This window comes from Chenopodium album, chromosome 4 (assembly GCF_948465745.1).
Source record: "Chenopodium album chromosome 4, dcCheAlbu1.1, whole genome shotgun sequence".
NCBI classification, from domain to species: Eukaryota; Viridiplantae; Streptophyta; class Magnoliopsida; order Caryophyllales; family Amaranthaceae; genus Chenopodium; species Chenopodium album.
In genome coordinates, this window is record NC_137837.1 from 5,074,534 (window position 1) to 5,094,043 (window position 19,510).

General features: G+C 33.4%; 1 protein-coding gene across 5 annotated transcripts; it reads right to left on the reverse strand.

The window, feature by feature from the left end:
- Nucleotides 1-703: 703 nt before the first annotated feature.
- Nucleotides 704-9,486, reverse strand: LOC145626423 (uncharacterized). Of its 5 annotated transcripts, none has more exons than XR_014111003.1 (14): nucleotides 9,284-9,486; nucleotides 8,562-9,214; nucleotides 7,920-8,080; nucleotides 7,169-7,229; nucleotides 6,136-6,201; nucleotides 5,847-5,932; nucleotides 5,636-5,699; nucleotides 4,982-5,194; nucleotides 3,829-3,894; nucleotides 3,362-3,441; nucleotides 2,201-2,328; nucleotides 1,397-1,468; nucleotides 1,180-1,283; nucleotides 704-1,103 (listed from the first exon to the last, which is right to left on the reverse strand). XR_014111003.1 is itself a non-coding variant. In XM_081678854.1 (12 exons), the coding sequence occupies exons 1-11, from the start codon at nucleotides 9,432-9,434 to the stop codon at nucleotides 2,211-2,213; spliced, it is 1,719 nt and encodes a 572-aa protein (XP_081534980.1). In that variant the 5' UTR covers nucleotides 9,435-9,486; the 3' UTR covers nucleotides 704-1,283; nucleotides 2,201-2,210. The 5 variants fall into 5 exon arrangements, 1 of the variants encoding a protein (XP_081534980.1); XR_014111005.1 differs by having other exon boundaries at nucleotides 1,393-1,468; XR_014111002.1 differs by having other exon boundaries at nucleotides 704-1,283.
- Between the last annotated feature and the right edge of the window lie 10,024 nt (nucleotides 9,487-19,510).

Here is a 19,510-nt window from a genome sequence, read left to right on the forward strand (position 1 = left end):
TCTCATTAACTGGTAAACATGCTAAAAAAAAATTATTTTTCTGTAATCCGTAAAAACAATTTTCCCTAAACGAAATTCTTAATATTCCGTACATGATTTCAATATGAAATCAGAATTCTAACTTTTCAATCGCCATATTAATTATCTTGTCCCATTTTTTTGCCTTTTTTAAAAAATTATTTTTCACTCTTATTAAGATATAATTTTTTATTAAGTCCCTAACACCAAAATGGAAGAACAAATTAGATCGTACAAATTGTTAGAGTGTTCATAATAAGACATATGTGTCATGTCACATGTCATTCCACTTAACCACGGTGAAGGTATTGATAAGTGTTCCTAATAAGATACATGTAACATGACACGTGTTGTTCCATCTAAGCACGATAAATATAACATATCACCACTCACGAGTCATCTCTTTAGTTTGGTAGGGTGTTCTGTAAGAACTAAAAAGTTTGGAAGGTGATCATAAGACTAATCAATTATTCAATCAATTTATAGAGCTTGGTGAATTAGTTTAGTTTATATAATTGTGTTTATTTTAGAATCCACAGTTTAACTGTAACAGTGGAGACGCAATGTGTGCAGGGAAATACAGGGTCTGTAAGTCTGTTAATAAATTTTCGACATCAAGTCATCAACCAACGAAGAGTCGTGTAGCACATTGCTGTGTTCACATGGTTACCCCTCTGCTTGAAAATATAATTCCTGTTATTTCAATCTTCCCATACAATAAATAAATTCAAACTTCAAGAATTTTGACCTTTCACTTGGTATTTTATGTAATACCAATTGTTTCAGGCAACAAAGCAGTAAAAGAATGTACAGTATGTATCAGCCACATTCTTCAGAACAGTATATACTAACTAGTCAGTAAACAAACTTTATTCTTGGGCTTGGGTGTAGTTGTGTAAATGCTTGAGAAGCTATAGTTCTGGTAATAGTTTCCATTACTGATTTTATCAAGCGGGTTCTGGGTCAAAAATTGGAGAAACTGGACTAGATTAGCAACAGATTACAGTTTTTGGGATTCAAAAGTCAAAACAGGTTCTGCCAAAACCGGTGAGTCTCGACTTGTCGGATCCCAAGTGATTCAGGATCTGAAACCAGGTATGTTTATGTATCTGAGATTTTTGCTCACCCCTACATACAATGATAAACTCCTAGATAAATTACCTTTTATGTACTGCACTATAGCTTCAAAGAAAGAGTTTTTAAGCAAAACATCTCAGATCCTTTCTGAAACTTCCTCTAATTCAGCAAGTTCTCTGGTCATTTACCTGAAAGAATTAGTTACAAAGTTAAAGCACCTGATTTTGGAAAACTAAAAGTTTATATTCTTTAAAATAAAAGATTGTAGGTATCCATTTTTTTAAGTTGTTTTATTACCCACATTTGTTTCCTAAAGACATCAATGCTGTTCATGCACAGATAATCAGACCCTTAGGACAGCTCCTCGTGTTGGCTGTAATACATGAAGACCAAACATCTCTTAGTCATCATGGAGAGGTATTAATAAATGCAATCAGAAATTCACAATTGAGAATTTGCAATTACATTCAACCAAAATAAGATTATGCAATAGCAACCAAAGAGGATAACAGATTGCAAAATACAATCTTCAGATTTTAAGTAAAATTATGATACAATTTGACAAAAGTTACAGATGTGCAAGGCCTGATACAATCAGATTTCTATATCTGTGCACAAAAGGAAATCTCTAACTAAAGGATGGTCGAACAACTAGTGCTGATTTCAGAGTCAAAGGTAGCCAATGTTAAACTGACCTAAATAAATATATATACTCGAATTGCAGCCAACATCTACACCACCACTAGCAACTTACTGAATAGGGAAAGGGAGAGAAGGAAAAAGAGGGAAGAGAAAGGGAGGTCAGGAGCGGGAGAGAGTGGGCTTCCATGTTTCTTCCGAAAATCTCCAACGATGGAGAAATTTGGTTTATTAAAATGGGAAAGAAAACGGATCCCTCCATTTCCTTTCCCTTACATTGTCATATGTCTAATTCAAATAAGAATAAATTATATCCTCACTTTCCCTTCCCTCACTTTCCCATCCAAATATTCCTATCCAAACATAGTGCAAATACTTTATCAATTGCAAGAAATTTTCTCCTCCACCTATCTGGTTTTAGAACTGAAAAAAGAAACAAAGCTTATAATGACATAATCAAAATCACCTCGTGTAATTTAGAATTTATAGCCAACTTGTAACATCAAGTGCCGATAGTAGCGACCTCGGAATAATCTTTGCCACAGAAAACGCAGGGAGGCAAACCAATTCATTTGTAGTTGCTCCTGGACAAGCCTTCGGAGATCAAACATAAAGTCAGTAATTAACCAATTCATATTTACAGAAAATTGCATGAAATTCTACTCCCTCCGTTATTTTTTTTTTGGTTAATTTTTAAATTACCACCCAAAAATGTAACCATTTTCGAACTAATCACCTATTTAATTTTCTATTTTAAATTACCACCCCTTAAATTAAACAAATGCTCAGATTACCACCTATTTCAAATATCCCGTGGATTTTCCGTCTGTAGGCCCCACCTAACACTTATTTTGACCCTTTTGATTGATTTTTTCCCCGATTTTTCTCTTTAAAAATGCTCTCTAAACTTTAATTCACATTTCCTTCACCAAATTCTACCAAATTTCAAAGAGAAAAATGTGAAATGAAGTTATGAGAGCGTTTTTAAAGAGAAAAATCTGAGAAAAAATTAGTCAAAAGTGTCAAAATAAGCATTAGGTGGGGCCTACAGACGGAAAATCCACCAGATTTTTGAAATGGGTGGTAATCTGAGCATTTATTTAATTTAAGGGGTGGTAATTTAAAATAAAAAATTAAACGGGTGGTTAGTTCGAAAATGGTTACATTTTTGGGTGGTAATTTAAAAATTTTCCTTTTTTTTTTATATAGTGCTACTCTTTCCTATAGCGGCCTCTTTTTTTAAGCGCTACACATCCCAAAATGGACACTTTCGGCCTTTATAATTATCTCTCTCCTCCCTTAGTCCCCACTACTACATTCTTAATTATTTCTCTCCTCATAGTCCCCATTCCTAATTTCTTTATTATTTATCTCCTCTCACATCCTCCATTTTTGAATAAATTATTAACACAATTTCACTTTCTCACAATATTTAAATCTCGAACAAATCCCATCTGCATAATAGGTTAATCAACCTAAATAAGGCTCCTAAGACTTTGTGCCAACTCTAGTGTAGCACTTTAAAAAGTTAACAGAGTACTTCGTATAATGTAAAGCCTTGTCATGGATGAAAGGAATAAATCATTGTTTCGTGTTTGCAAAATTTATCAACCATTAATTAACTCACCATCTCACCAGGCATCTTTGCATACCACGAGATACTGGACGAATGAAGGATGGATCTCGTTGAGCATAAAGCACACCCACCTGAATCAAGGTTATATCATACAGAAGCAGCTTTAATTAAATGCAGTCTTGGAAATAATGCAAGGATAAGGAATTAGAACACACGTGATTAAAATAAAGCTAAAAAGAATGACTCAAGAGTTGGCCACACTGAAGAACATATTAACTCCTTACTCCCACCATAGATGGGAGTGTCTATTTATGGCGTTGTGGATGTTAGCAATGTGGATCAATGTCCATCGTGTTTTGCAAGCTATGGTATATCTTTGCACTTGATCCAAATGAAAAAAAAAAAAAAAAACTCGACAATGTCCAAGTAGATCATTTTTTCCATCCTCAAGGTTGCAAAACGGGCTTGTGAAAGCTTATGTCATTAAAATACAGATAGAACCGAAGAAGTGAAGATACCTCTAACAATGCTACAGCTGAAGGATCATCAAATATTTCAAGGCTGCAATCAGCAAAATAGTTAAGCTGCATCAACAAATAACAAAAAGTTTGGTAAGGCTATACTCTAAATGAGAACCAGGGCAGCAAATATATGTCTTCAGCAATGAAAGCATAGCGATTACTTCGATAAAGGATTATATAAAAAAGATAAAAGCTGCATCATGCATGAATTGGAAGAGAAGAGGACTGATTGCAAAAGGAACTGTACATGAAATCCTCATTAAAGACCTTATAAGATTAAGCAAACAAATAGGCTTACACTGTTACATATATTATAGTTAATGACGCAATAGTTCTAGACGAGAGCAAAATAGCACCTCACTATATTCACTACCTTAAATTTTCCAACAGATGCCCTAAAAAAGTTCAAGAACAGCTACAATGAGATGAAACCTATGCTATCAATTAACATAGCTTGAACTGAAATAAGAGAAAGAAATAGATGAACTTTGTTTTGACAGACTGGAATAGCAGAAAATAGAAGAAAAACACAAGCATTTGAGAGCTTAGTTCTCTCCCGAAATACATAAGAAAATGTAACGAACTCACTCAATTTCTTCCTCTTTATGCTAATCTTAGCCAACTACTAATGCAATACCCAAACAGATCCTCTCCATTAAGCCAGTTCATCAAAACTTAGTAATTTAATTGTAACTTATGTCTGATTCTTATTCTATGGCATAAAGGCATACGTGATAGTATGATCATTGATCAACTAATAATTACACCAGCTGGTGCACAAAGGCCATAAATAAGTCTGGCTAGAACACCTTAACTGTGAAATCAGAATAAAGCTTTCCATTCAAACCTTAAATAAATGCATCAACAAAATGCACAGGCAGATGGAACAGATGAAAAGCAGAGCATAGTCAATTAAAGCATTCCAAGTAGAAAAGATTGATACCCTATCTAGGCCAGCATGTAAATGATCTAAAGCTATAACCCTGGAGAATAAGATAGACATTGGAATGTATCAACAAGGCAAAATTAAAACCATCAGCTCACCAAAGTAAGCTCTCATCTATAGGAACCTGAGGATTTCAATATTTTTTATTGATCAATCATGCTATGAAACAGAGAAACTATTGATAACAAGAAGACAGAGGATTACCCCAAATTCAGTATTAACCAAAGACTGCACGAAATCCATAAGTTGAACCTTTGCCCACTCCAAACGAAGACTTGGATCATCTGTGCGCGGAGGATGCCTCCAAGGAGCACCAAAACGTAATTTATCTTTTGGTATCTTTCCATTGAGTGCATCAAGAGCAAATTTTTGCAGAAGTGACAAAGCTTTGTCCATGGCTGGATTCACCACAGTAATCTACAGATAAACAGTGAAAGAATCCTAATAAATTACATAACACAAGGACAATTCTGAAGCACAGAACACTACAGATTAGAAGAAATCACAATTCCTCAACAAGAAGCACAATCACTAAGAAGCATAATATTCTGTGCGGCTTCTTTAATAGAAATATTAGATGGGATATCTCAAATATCATGCGGGATAGAGGGAGCAATTGGCAATTTGTCATTATGATTTCCTGCAACAAATTTCATAAGATATACTTGTACTTCATATAATTTAATGTCATATTGTCATACAAAATGTTTACAGATGGAATAAACCCTAACCCCTGTGATGTCTAATGCTACCATAAAACATCAGAGCTCTCCCCCAATCAAAAGCTACCAGTCACACTTGCATGACCCTTTTGAAAACTTCCAATAAGTGAATCCATAACAAACTAACAAAGCCTACCTGTAGATATGCCAAATATGCATCCACTATATCCTCAAAGGTGCTACGTGTATGATCTATCATGCTGCAGAAAAAAGACGGCATGCTCAGCAAATTGAATTAATATAAATAGGTTAGATTTCATAAATAAACATCAAATTGAAAATAGCCACAAATGATTATCTTAGGGCATTATAGAGAATAGATCAGCAAAAAAATCATCAAACCATACTTGAGATATTGGTTGCTTTCTTTGAGTGCGTGAAGTTCAAATAAATGTCGTGAATTTGCACCAAGCACTTCAGTAACTATTGTCCACTGGAAAGTACAACATGAGTTAGCATAATCAGCATTTAAAACAAAAGAGGGTAATGAATGGCAATGTAGCAATCTTGAGGTCCCTTTCAAAGAGTAATTTGAAAAAAGTAAAATAATATATAAATAAAAATAATAAATTACTTCCTAGCATAAAGCATACACATACACGTGATAGAGAGAGCTTAAGCTGTGAAATGGCTCACCTCTGAGCCACTGAAGTAGTCAGGAACCATATGTAATTTGCCTTCATTGGGCGTCCAACCGAAGGTCTACGATTCAAAACACAATAGTATCAACTTATAAGATATATGCAGACATCCAAGTGTAGGCAAAAAGAGAGAGAAACTGAATATTTTTTTCTAGGTCCCATCAGGCCTTGTGAGCCCTATTTTCTTACACTTTCTCATTATCCATTAGACACATAGAAGCACACACTCAATCTTCAAGTATTAACAACTTTCCATACCTACTGCCAGAAACCAACCCTTACTTGATAAGTTTGTAGAGTGTATAAGTAAAGCCTCTATTGGATAATTATGTTCAGAACTCTCAAAAGTCATACATAAAAATGTATTTCTAAAAAGATCAAGCAACAAAGGATGAAAAGAGTTGGAAATCACATGTAACAACATTCAAATTTTACTATGGGACAAGTCAGACAACAAACTACATCCATCCCCTAAAAAAGACCTTTTGAGCTGTTGTCTGCAGTAACGCAGCATAATATCTTATTATTGATGCTCCCTAACAATATTTGGTTGAACTAATAATAAATTTTACTTCGGTGTACATGCATTCATTGCCGAAGGCGTATTTATAAAATGGGTGTCATTGCGAAGAGAGACATATATTTCAAATTGAAATCTAAATGACACAATTTCTAGAGTACTAGAGTAACTGAACTCCAGTCCTGGACTTATCAGATACATTTCCTTTAAGGCTCTTTCTATTTCATTTCAGTGTTTGGAGGACAGGAGTGGCACAAGATGACCATTAAAAATTCAATCAAGATTTTCTATCCACTTAAAAGGTGCATAGTGATACAAGATATCCCTTAAAATTTGAATTTCAATAGCCACTTACAGCTTCAGTTACAATATTAAATTATGGCCTGTGCAATCAGGAAACGTCTAATAATAATTATTATAACATTGCATAAATTAGCAATAGAAAAATTATATGACCTAAGAAAATGAAAAGTACATGAAGAAGAAAGTAACAAGATCCAGTTCTTACCTCACGGGATATGAAAATGTCTGGAAAACCAAAATCGATGTACGCATGATACGAATAGTAGCTGAAAGGTACCACGACTATTAGATTGTAAAACATACAGCAGGCCATAAGCAACTAGAAGGCACAATATTGCAAGAGATAGAACTGCTTAATCCCTATTTTGGAAACTCAAGAGATAAAGGGTAGAAAACATGTTTAAGCAGTATACTACGACCCTGTTCTATTCAATCTTGTCTAAATTATATAGGTGCCAGAAGCATCATTACTTGGCTAAACAAGTGACTTTTTATGAGATTAAACTATAGAAAATACAAGGCAAAGGCAAAAATTATCCAATTGTTTCAGGAAGATGTCTGAAGGTAGAGTGGGGAACTCTCTGCCTGCTAAGAATCATACATAGCCTCAAGCCATTGACTTCTTATATATCCAGTGGATCAGCTGTATTGTGTGATCCAGAGAGTACAAAAGCTGATAGCTTTACATGGGGCCTTTTTAGAGAAGATGGAACGGGATCTTAGCTATCCAAGGAAGGGAAAATAACAGCTAGAATCAACAACTTAAAAAATTGAAATAGATAACTAGAAAAATGAGATTGATTTAATAATGACTGAGGTGGTCTGAGATATTAATGATGATAGACACAAGACATAACACAAAGGTCACTTTACCCATCACAAAACTACAATCAACATTCACTTTCTAATAACCAGTCACCTTACTAAACAATAAGTGATAAGAAGACACCACTTACCTATCAGATGTTACAAAAATGATGGGAAGACACATCTCATTTGCCCCCAAAGATATAATTCTCCATATTAAACTATCGTGGTAAGTTGGTGCAGAAACTGTAGAATCATTTGTCGAAATAGCATTCTTCAAGACTTCTATATTATTAATCACGAGCTTTGGCTGTTGTGAAAATATTCCAGTTATTACCAATAGCTATAGAATCAAATTCATGGACAGATAATTACAAAAGCTGCACAGCCAATAGCCTAAAAACCTTAAGCTTGTGGCATGAAACAAAACATTCCAACATAGGAGACAATTCTTAAGCCATTACAAAATTGCCAGGGCCATAATTATAACATAACAATAGTGTGATTTGGCATTAAGCCTCATAATAAAAACAGCCACATAACCATTATAAGCTCTCAATATGAAACAAAACATTGTAACACATGAATGCTCATAAATACAGCAAAAGTTCAAATAAGTTCATACATAGTGTTCAAATTCTGAAAATATAAGGGCTACCCGAGTTCAAGTTATTCATACAAGTTCAGTTAAGTTCCAATAAGTGAAATTCATGTGAATCAAGTGCACCCCTACAATGTAGTCAATGACATAAACAAGTTACAGCCAAGGCTAAGATATAAAAAAAGTATACCTGAAAATGATCCATTTCAGAAGCTGAAGACAACAATTCTAGCAACAAATAAGGCCAATCAGTAGCCGACATCGCCAGTGATCTCGAAAACCCACCAGTCCTTTTCAAATCACCAACAGCTTTAGCCCTCCACTGCTGCTGAACCCTTATAACCTCCTTTGCCAATCTCAAAGCAACCACAGCCTCTTTCAAGTAAGACCTCTCCTCAACAGTCAACCCCTTTTTACCTCCCTCCAACCCAACAACCCCATCAATCTCCTTACTATTCAACTTACCAGAATAAGCAAAAACAGCCTTATCCCACAACACAGAAGCCGAAACCTTACTCGAAATCGCCCCAATTTTCGAGCTCGAATTCGAAGACGATTTCAAAATGTGCCTGAGGGTATGACTAATCCCATGCCACTTATTAAGGGTAGTAAAAATTTGATGCGAATTAATCTGACCCAACTCAATCCCCCTTTCAGCCATTGATTCTAGACATTTCTCCAAATGGGTATTCAATAAAGAGAGAGAAGGAAGAGTTACAGAGCAGGAATTCCAAGAACACCATGGAAATGAAGCATTGTGAGATGGGTGGTACTCCTTAATGGGTTGCGCAAAATCAATGTATCCTGTAAGATGGGGTCCTTTGTTCCAATTCTCCATTAAACCTGCAAATGAAGATTGAAGATGAGAATAGAGAGAGGAAGTAGAGAGAGAAAGGGGAAAAGGGGAGTTACGTTCGAGGATGACGGTGGTTTTGCCGACGCCGCGAGGGCCGTGGAGGATGAGAGGTTGATGAACACGGTGATGTTGGACATGGTTGTTGAGAACAGTTTCGAGTAAAGGTCTTGGGATGATTCTCCATGCTTTGTTGCTTGAGTTCAGCATTTGATCGAACACTTAGCACAAGCTTTGCAGCAGACTAGCAGTAGCAGTAGCAGATTATTTGGGGAAAGAAATTGGCGACATTGAGAAAGAGGCTTGATTTCGAGTTTTTGGCAAACATTGGCTCAAATCATGGAACTTTTTGTGAAAGAATAGGGAAATACTCTTTGTACTATAGTTTTATTTTTATTTTTTTGTCTTTTGGAAAAAAAAATTACTACGTCGAGTTTGTTCACTTTAGTTTAATTTATCTTTAAAAAAAAAACTTTAGTTTAATTTCATTTCAATTCAATTCAATCTTAATTTTCTTCTCTCATAAACTATTTATTTCAACTCTATGGAGTATTCAGTTCAGTTCAGCTCCAATCAATTCAGTCAGTTCAACTCATTTCAGCTCAGTTTAGTAAATGTAAACAGACCCGTACTACTTTGGCAATTTTCTATGAAAAAATCTCAAATTCTCCACCGTATACAATAATTATTAAAAATAACTAGACTTTTGGCCCGTTCAATGCACGGGTTCATATTTAGGTTATTTCATGTGTAGGTATGTTTTTCAGTAATTGAAACTTTTGATATGAAATACAAAGTTATTGTCTCATTGCTAAAACTTAAAAGGAAAAAAAGAATGAGGGTAGAACTGGGGAAAAGGATAAAGGAATTTAGTTACATATATATACATGAAGATTATAGGATATTAAATGACATATTGGTTTAAATTATATTTTAAGTCTATTAGTTGAAAAGACAATTTTTGTATAATTCACTTCATATTTTTTTGTGATGTATATTAATTGGTTTAACTTTGTTTTATTATGATGGAAATGAAACACTTCATTTTCTTAATTGAATTTGCAAGTTATAGAATGTATAAAGACTTAAACAAAAAGATTTAAAGGGGTGACATGTGTCATATGTGGTAGTGAGTGACTTGTGATGACATGTGTCATATGAAAAATTATGATTATGGTTTGTGTTTTTAAAGACTAAGTATGGAAGTATAGATGGCTTAGTACGTATTAAATTTAATAATTATAAACAAAAATTAATTTGTTCTCATTTAGGTGACTAGTTTTAATTAGACACGCTTATTAATGTGTTTCATTGATCGTTAATATACATATATAATATTTCTACACAACTTTATTTTTTGGGAAATTCTCAATGGTAGCCCTCTACTTTTGCTTATTTCCAATGGTAACCAACTTTTTTTTCAATTATCTTTGGTAGCCATATACTTTTAAATTTTCTCAACCATAACCTTAATGATGTCTTTCCGTTAGAATTCTGTTAAAACTAACTATATTGTAAACCAAGGTTAACTTTCAAAAAAAAAAAAACACTTTACCAGCCACCCTCTCCCCCTTCCCTTCCAATCCTCCATTGTTGTTCTTCTCCATTGTCGCAACTGGGATCGCTCGCTAGCTAGGTCTGATTGGAGCACCTGGTCTTGCCTTGCCCGCCATCGCAAAGGCTTCCCTCACCGAAAATACCCCGAAAACCTCCCCTTCCCCACTACAAGACGCCCCCCCCCCCCCTCCAACAACCCTAATTCCCCACCTGAAACGAGTCTGGGCGTTTTAGGGTTAAGGGTGGTTTAAAGGTAGGGATTAATTAGAAATTGGGGGCGCGCGACTCGTGGTGGGTGGAAAGGGTCGTTTTGCGGTGGTTGGAAAGGGGAGGGACGAGTTCAAGGGCAGGGGAAATCAAAGGGGATGGAGGGCGGGAAAGGGGATGGGTGGGGGTTGGGCCGCTTGGGTGACAAGGTAGGTGAGTAAATCGACGCATAGGGAAGGCGTGAGTGTCGGCCGGAAAGGCTTGGCTAAGCGCCGGCCGTCGGCAGTGGAAGGGGAGGGGAAGATGGCGGTTGGGCTGGTGTTGGAAGGGGTGGTTTTGTTTTTTTAATTTTTAGAAAACTAACCATGATTAAGGGCCTATTCATATTTACTGAATTGAGCTGAACTGAACTGAAAAATTAAAATGCATAAAACTGAACTGAACTGAACTGATTAGAGCTGAACTGAACTGATTGAAGCTGAACTGAACTGAACTGAACTGAAAATAAGTAAATATGAACAGGCCCTAAGTGTTTTTTATTTTTTTTATTTGAAATACTTAACTCTAGTTGAGTAATAAGTTAGATTTAACGGAAAAAACATTAGTAAGGTTACGGTTGAGAAAATTTAAAAGTATATGGCTACCAAAGATAATTGAAAAAAAAGTTGGTTACCATTGGAAATAAGCAAAAGTAGAAGGCTACCATTGAGAATTTCCCTTATTTTTTTCTTTCTACAAAGTAGAAATAAAATGACTCATTTTCACTAACTTTCTATTTTCTGGTTGCAGTAATTAGTAAGATTAAAGAAGCAAAGGGAACATAATAGATTAACAACCACATGACCTTGACAAATTTTCATTCATTCTATTATTTTAATTATAACACTTCCTATAATCAATCTTTTTTTTTTTTGGTAACATTTTCTTAAATGATAGTATTATTCACTATTTTATTATATCTCCAATCTCGATCCCCAACTTATACCCAATTCACACATTTATACATACATACATACATACATACATATATGTATATATATATACTCACATTTGTTTCAAAAAAAAATTAATGAAAAAATCCTTCTCACATCCTTTACTTTTACATAAACTTACACCGACGACTTATAGGACGTTTGATTTATTTAGTAGTCACTAGGCCGGACTTGGCCTATTCTGTGCATATTTTATCTCAATTTATGCAGAGCCCGGAGTAGAACACTGGGATGCTGCTTTGCGCATTGTGAGATATCTGGAGAAGAGTCCAGGTCAGGGTATTCTGCTAAGGTCTAATAGTGCTCTACGATTGGAAGGATGGTGTGATTCGGATTGGGCGAGTTGTCCATTATCTCGGCGTTCGTTGACAGGTTGGTTTATGTTTCTAGGTCTATCTCTCGTGTCATGGAAGACCAAGAAACAACCCACAGTTACTATGAGCTCTGCTGAGGCAGAGTACAGATCGATGTCTGCTTGTACTCGTGAGCTTAAGTGGCTAAAGCGGCTTCTAAGAGGTTTAGGTGTGCGACATGACAGTGGCATGCACCTATATTGTGATAATCAGTCAGCATTGCACATTGCGAAAAATCCGGTGTTTCATGAGCGGACGAAACATATTGAAGCTGATTGTCATTTTGTCAAAGATGCTATTATAGAGGCTCTAATTACTCCGTCATATGTGCCTATGACGCTTCAATTGGCTGACATTTTCACAAAGGCTTTGGGAAAAGTCAAGTTTGAATTTTTACTCCGCAAGTTGGGCATATATGATCCGTATGCTCCAACTTGAGGGGGGTATTGAGATATTCTAGTGTACCTAGGATATTAGCGTGATATTATTGTGCATATTTTAGGAAATATATCTTGTGAAAAGATATGATAGAATATTTTAGGGTATTGTTATCTTAGCATTATATATACATGTATTGTGGCCTTTATGATTAATGAGAAGAAGATACAGAGAATTGTTTTCATAATTTGCCTTTGATTTAACAACATTCATCCACTTTTATTTTATTTTTTTTTAATTATTTTTAAATCCTCCAATAAATTAAACCTTAGACCCATTAATGTTTTAACAAGTAGAATCAACCGCATAGAATCCTGTGTCAGTCAAAGTATTGCGATTGAAATAAAAACAATAGGAGTACATACATGTTATAATTTGGTGGGTGCTCTTGAAATTTTGGTAATAAATCATGTTTTTGTCCCATAGTATTGTGTCTTCACTAGCACGTTTAAATTGTCAATTCTTAAAAAAATCTAGTAAGACCAAGCATTTAGCTATAAATTGCTCTAATACTTAGAATAATTAACCTAGTTTAAAATTCTTATTAAAACACCCTACCTAATTAAATCCAACCCTATCTACTAGGGAAACTAACCACAAAAATGATAAGAGGGATATTACAATATGAAAATTTTAAAAATATATAGAAAAACCTATATGATATGTGTCATATGTCTTTTGAAGAATACAACATGGAGTCCAGTCAAACCGGGGGGGGGAAGAATACCCATAAGTAAAAAATGATTATTGTAATATGAAAGAGTATATAAACCGGTCTTCATCAGCTTACACTTATTTATATCATATAAAAATCTTATATTAACTATTTAATTTTATTTAGTGTGTTATACTCATTTGCAATTTATTACACGGTCTCTGATGCACAACTTTGACTACGTACGACTAAATCATTAACCAGATTTAATAAGGCCAAATAATTTCAATCGGACATGTAAGAATAAATCTTCCCTTTAATCAAAAACTTAAATTATTGTAGGCTACAATGTATCCTTATTTTGATATGGATAATTATTTAGCAATGGTCTCTAATATTCAAGCGAATGGGTAAAAATGATATATAAAAAATTCTACAAATGATTAAAAAGAGCTAGAGTAATGTAAATGTGTGATTTATTTCAATGAATTTACGGTAACAATGTAAGGATCGATGACATTTATTTGAATAAATGAACGTGCTTTAAAAAAGCCTCCAATATATAATGGTTGTAGGCTTTAATTATTTGTAGCTAGTGACTTGCTTACAATTTAAAAAAATCTCTAGCTACTAGATTGACCGTTGGAACTAAAAAAAAATACAATTAGCTTAGAGCCTTGGACTAGCTAATTTGCTTGAGGAATAAGTTTCAAAATTTTGGAAATTAACATATTAAAATATAAATAAATTAATAAAGTTAATTGAGAAAGTCAAGCTTATATAAATAGCAAGGTAGCAACTAATCATTGGGGCACAAAATAGCTACAAAGAGGATGAACTTGAAATCATATGTGGCATACTAGCATTGTAAGGTAACTTATTAATTTAATTTTTGAAATAAAATTGATTCATAAATAAAGTCATACGACATCTACAAGGAGATTTAGATCTAATGAATACATAATAATTGAATCAAATAAAAACTTTCCATAAGCAAAGCTACGATCGTTGTTGCAAATCGTACATTCTTCATACCCTCTTTCATATCGCTGTGATTTACAGCCTTCATTGGCGAGGGGGTCTATCGATCTGTTGTAGCCCTGCAGAAAATTTCCGTCTGATTCGCTAGATTGTAATCGACATATTAACCTCTTTTTCGATCTCGCACAAAATTTTACCCATGAAACAACTCTATAGCAGTCTATAAAATAAAAAAGCAAATCCTCCCTCAAAAGAGAGAAGAAAACCCCGGTCTTTCGAAGGAGACAAATCTTCCTAAAGAAGAAGAAAAACCCTGTCTTTCGAGGGAGAAATATTCCTCCTAGAAGAGGAAGAATTATTATTATAACCTAAAACAATAGAAAAAGCACACAAAAACAAACAATTGGGGCTTTCCACCGATAAAAATTTAATAATTAGCTCACCATTAGAGATACTCTTAATTAGCACCATATTAGTTATTTATTCTTTTCTAAAATACAAGTTTTTTTTTCTTTTTTTTTTTTAATGTAGTATTTTGACTTTTGGCCCTACATAAGTATGATTGAAAGTATGATGCATACTAATCTATGCAAGTTTTTTCTTCCATGATAAAACGTTGTTTGGTTATTTATCATAATCAATATTAAAATTCAAGATGTTAGTTTAATTAATTTACACTATAAATTTTGTTCCTTATCTAAAAAGCCAATAATTTCACAACCTACATTTTTTGTCGGATAAATTTTTCGGGTTTTTTCAACAATAATATAAGATCATGATTCATGAGAGGTATCATGATCTTTTTAAAGGGTCACCTTAATATAAAGAGATGTTATATTGTATAATAAGCCGGAAACCACTAGGGCGATTGTTTCTTCCTCGACAGCTCTCCCTTCCTCTTTATCTTTCTATTTCTCGTTCTCTTTCTCGTCTCTCTTTCTTTCACCCTTCTTTCTCTCTTTCGTTCTCAGCGGCGGGTGTGCGTCGACTGCAGGTGTCGCCGGCGTAATGGTTTAGCTTCGCTGCGACTTTCTTCTCTCTCCTTCTCTTTCTCTCTCTCCTCCCGCTGCTTCTCTTTCTCTCTCTACGCCTTTCCCCCTTTTTTTTAGGTCAAGGAAATAATTTTAATTTTCAAAATTAACAATGAACTTTCAACGGAAATAAATTCCGTCGTAATTATAACTTCCGACGGAATATTCCGTCGCAAATCACTTTACGACGGAATATTCCGTCGGAAGTTTATTATTACGACGAAATTTATTTCCGTCGGAAAATTTAAGAGGGAAAATGCATCGCAGTTAAATTTTTCCGTCGCTAAATTGCGACGAAATGTTTTCCGTCGAAAATATCCACCTTAACGACAGAAAAACAAGTCCGTCGTAAGTATTCCGTCGCAATTTAACCTATTTCTAGTAGTGTAAAATCTTAATAGATTAAAGATGGGGACTTAATTTAATAATTAAATACTTGTGTATTTTATCTTTTAAAAAAGTTGTGTATTATCTGAGATACACTATTTATGTATTTATTTATTCATCCGACCCGACCACTATTTATTGCAAAGACTTAAAGACAAGAGATTTAATTTCAATAACTAAAAAATAAAAATTCAAATTATATACCTTTATTATATAATTGTGAGAGTAAGGGATAACTCAAGTGATCAAAGCTTCCCTCCCTGTTTTAAGTGATCTTGGGATCGATTCTCATCACTCGCCATTGTGGCTCTTTAAACACCAACAAATTATATAATTGTAGATTTTTTTACCAACTTTTCACCACATCACTCTAAAACCCCAATCCCTTACTTTTGTGCACTTTTTTTTAGCTTTACCAACATGTGCTCGCCTCTTTCCTTGTCCTTACATCCTAAGTCAATACATAGATTTCATGGGTGCCAAAAGGTGCTAAAATGCATCAAATCACGAACAAAACTCGTGAAGCATGGGGGGCACAAAAATTGCATAAAATTAGAGTAATTAAGGAACTTGATGTCAAGTTATCATGAAAACAAGGTTCAGCACTATCTAAATCATACCAAACTAGCTAAGTTATCATACACGTCGCTGAAATACGTATGTAGCCTACCCTTTTTGGAGAGACGGTCATCTAACAATTTGTACGTTGTAACCGTAAGGATGGTTATTATATGATTCGCTTGAACGTATTTGAGAATTTGACAATTGTTGCAATTTCGAACAATTTTTTACCACAAAATTGATAGTACGACAAAAAGATGAATACTTTTTTTTTATATAAACCCTAATAAAAACAAAAAACTAAAGGCTTGTTTGGCATCATTTTTGTAAACCGAGTTTTTGAAAAAATAAACCTAAAACAAGAAACAAGAAAATGGTGTTTTCACTTTTTAATTGTCAATTTTCAAAATTATCATAATTTTAATAAGTTTGACCAATTTTTAATTCATTATATGATATATATCTTATGATTTTGATAAACAAATACCCCCCCAAAAAACCCCATAGTGATACCAAATGAATCCTAAACTATCAACAACTATCGGATCCACCACAAGGAGACGTGCAAACATCTGCACTACTTGTGTACATGTAATGGAACTTAAAAAGCAAATCTATAGAAAAACAAGAGAAATAGTAGAAAATAGTCTAATTATCTATACTTCTATATCTATACTTAGGGCTTGTTTGGTTGATGTAGGAAGTAAATTCCCATGGGAAATTCTAATTCATGGGAAATTACTTCCTTTATTAAAATTCCTAGGAATTACATAAATATGTTTGGTTGTCATGTGGGAATTTATAAATCATGGGAATTGTGAATGACCAAGGGAGGGGTGGGTAAGTAACTTCCCATGTTTTGTGGGAAGTGAAAATTCCCATGAATTATGACTTCCCCCATTTTTACTTTTTAATGTCAACCAAACAACATACCCAAAAGGAAATTCATGGGAATTTTGAGTGCCCATGGAAATTAAAGGCAACCAAACAAGTCATTAGTATTTAAAAACACAAACCACATACGGAATATTTTTCACATAACACATGTCATCACAAGTCACTCATTACCCCACATGCCACATGTTATATCTTTTAATATTCTTGTTTAAGTCTTAATGCATTTTATAACTTAGCAAATTTAAAAAAGAAAATGAAGTGTTTCATTTTCACTATAATCAGTACACATTACATAAACATATGAATTATAATTAAAATTGTATTTTCATCTCTTAGACTTAAAATATAACTTAAACTAATATGTCATTTTATATCCTACAATCTTCATTATATATACCTAACCAAATTCCTTCATATTCTTTCACATTCCTATTCTGACTCTTTTTTTTTTTTCTTTAGCAATGAAACAAATCAACAATTACTTCGCATATAATGTCAAAAGTTTCAACTTTTAAAAAGCATACCAATATATGAAAATAATTAATCCAAGTAGCAACCCGTGCATTGAATTGGTGTTAATTAAGAGGGAGCCCCCATTCATCTTGATGATAAACAAAATTTGTTTATCTAATGACATTTTCGTAAATTTATCAACAGATCATCCTAGTCAGCATGACATTTTTGTAAATAAGTGAACAACTTATATTAATATGCGGGTCCCACAAATGTTGACTTATTTACAAAAATGCCATGCTGGGAGGGATTTTTTTGTTGATTTATTTACGAAAATGCCATTAGATAAACAATATTGTTTATCATCATGATAAACTTGTATTTTCTCGTTAATTATTATATATAACACCAATTCAATTCATTTGTTCTCCTTTACTTTATTATTACTTAGTTATTTATTCCCCCTTGTTACTAACTTTAACTTGATTTTAAACTAAACACATTTAATAGTAGTAGTAGTAGATGTCTTATAAATTAAAGTCATTGGACAAAATCACATAAATACTTCTCCGTAGTATTAAACTTTCATACATCAACTACCATAAGACGCATGCATATAGAACTAGTCAGTAGAGCACTACAAATCTAATATATATATATATATATATGTGTGTGTAAAGGGGAGTTTTTTTCGTGAGTTTTTAGAGAGTCACGTAGGATCTAATTTTCTCAGCGCGCCATGTAGGATTATAAATCTTAGTAGTAGCCAATTAAATAAGAGATTATTAATTTCTTTTAGAATTAAATAATTTAAATACCATGTAAGTAAAATTGGCGAATGAGATTTTTAAGTTTAAATTAATTAAATATTATATATTATCTTTTAATATTAAGAATTTTATCTAAATATATAACAAATTTTAGGCTCATAAATACAAAAAAAACATTATTTAAAAAAAATCAAACAAACCGTGCATCGTACGGGCTTCATCTAGTCTAATATATAAGTGAGTTTTTTCTTGAGTTTTTAGAGCCACGTAGGATTTAATCTTTTCAGCGCGCCACGTAGGATAATAAATTTTAGTAGTAGCCAATTAAATACGAGATTATTAGAAATAAACAATTTAAATGACACGTAAGCAAAATTGGCGAATGAGATTTTTCAATTTAAAATAATTAAATATAAAATATTATCTTTAAATATCAGGAATTTTATCTATATATATATATATATATATATATATATATATATATATATATATATATCAAATTTTAGCACATGAATATATATACATATAAAAAAATTATTTTAAAAAATTTAAACTAACTGTGCATCGCACGAGCTTTATCTATTTTTAATCTTATACAGGTCAAAGCACCAAAATAAAAAAGGAGTACACCTCAATGTGAAAGGATATGCAAATATAATGCACTAAAAAAACCTAGTCCCTATATGCATATCGTGCTCTCGAATGCACAATGTAATACGAAATATATTTTGCTACGTATTTCACATTTTGGAACCGTATTTATACCAAAAATCAACATAGCCACATATACAATCAATCTTGCAACTCTTTCATGTTTTGTTTTTTTTTTTTTTTTTTTTTCTCCTTTTTTTTTCTCATATACAAACAAACATTAAAGTGTAGACACTAGACAACAAATAAAGCAACCTACCAAAAAGTGGATATGAGCCCAAATAAAACACAAATTTATTCAATTCAAATTTCTTGGAAAACATAAAGAGCGCAAAAATAGAAATTAAAGGGCC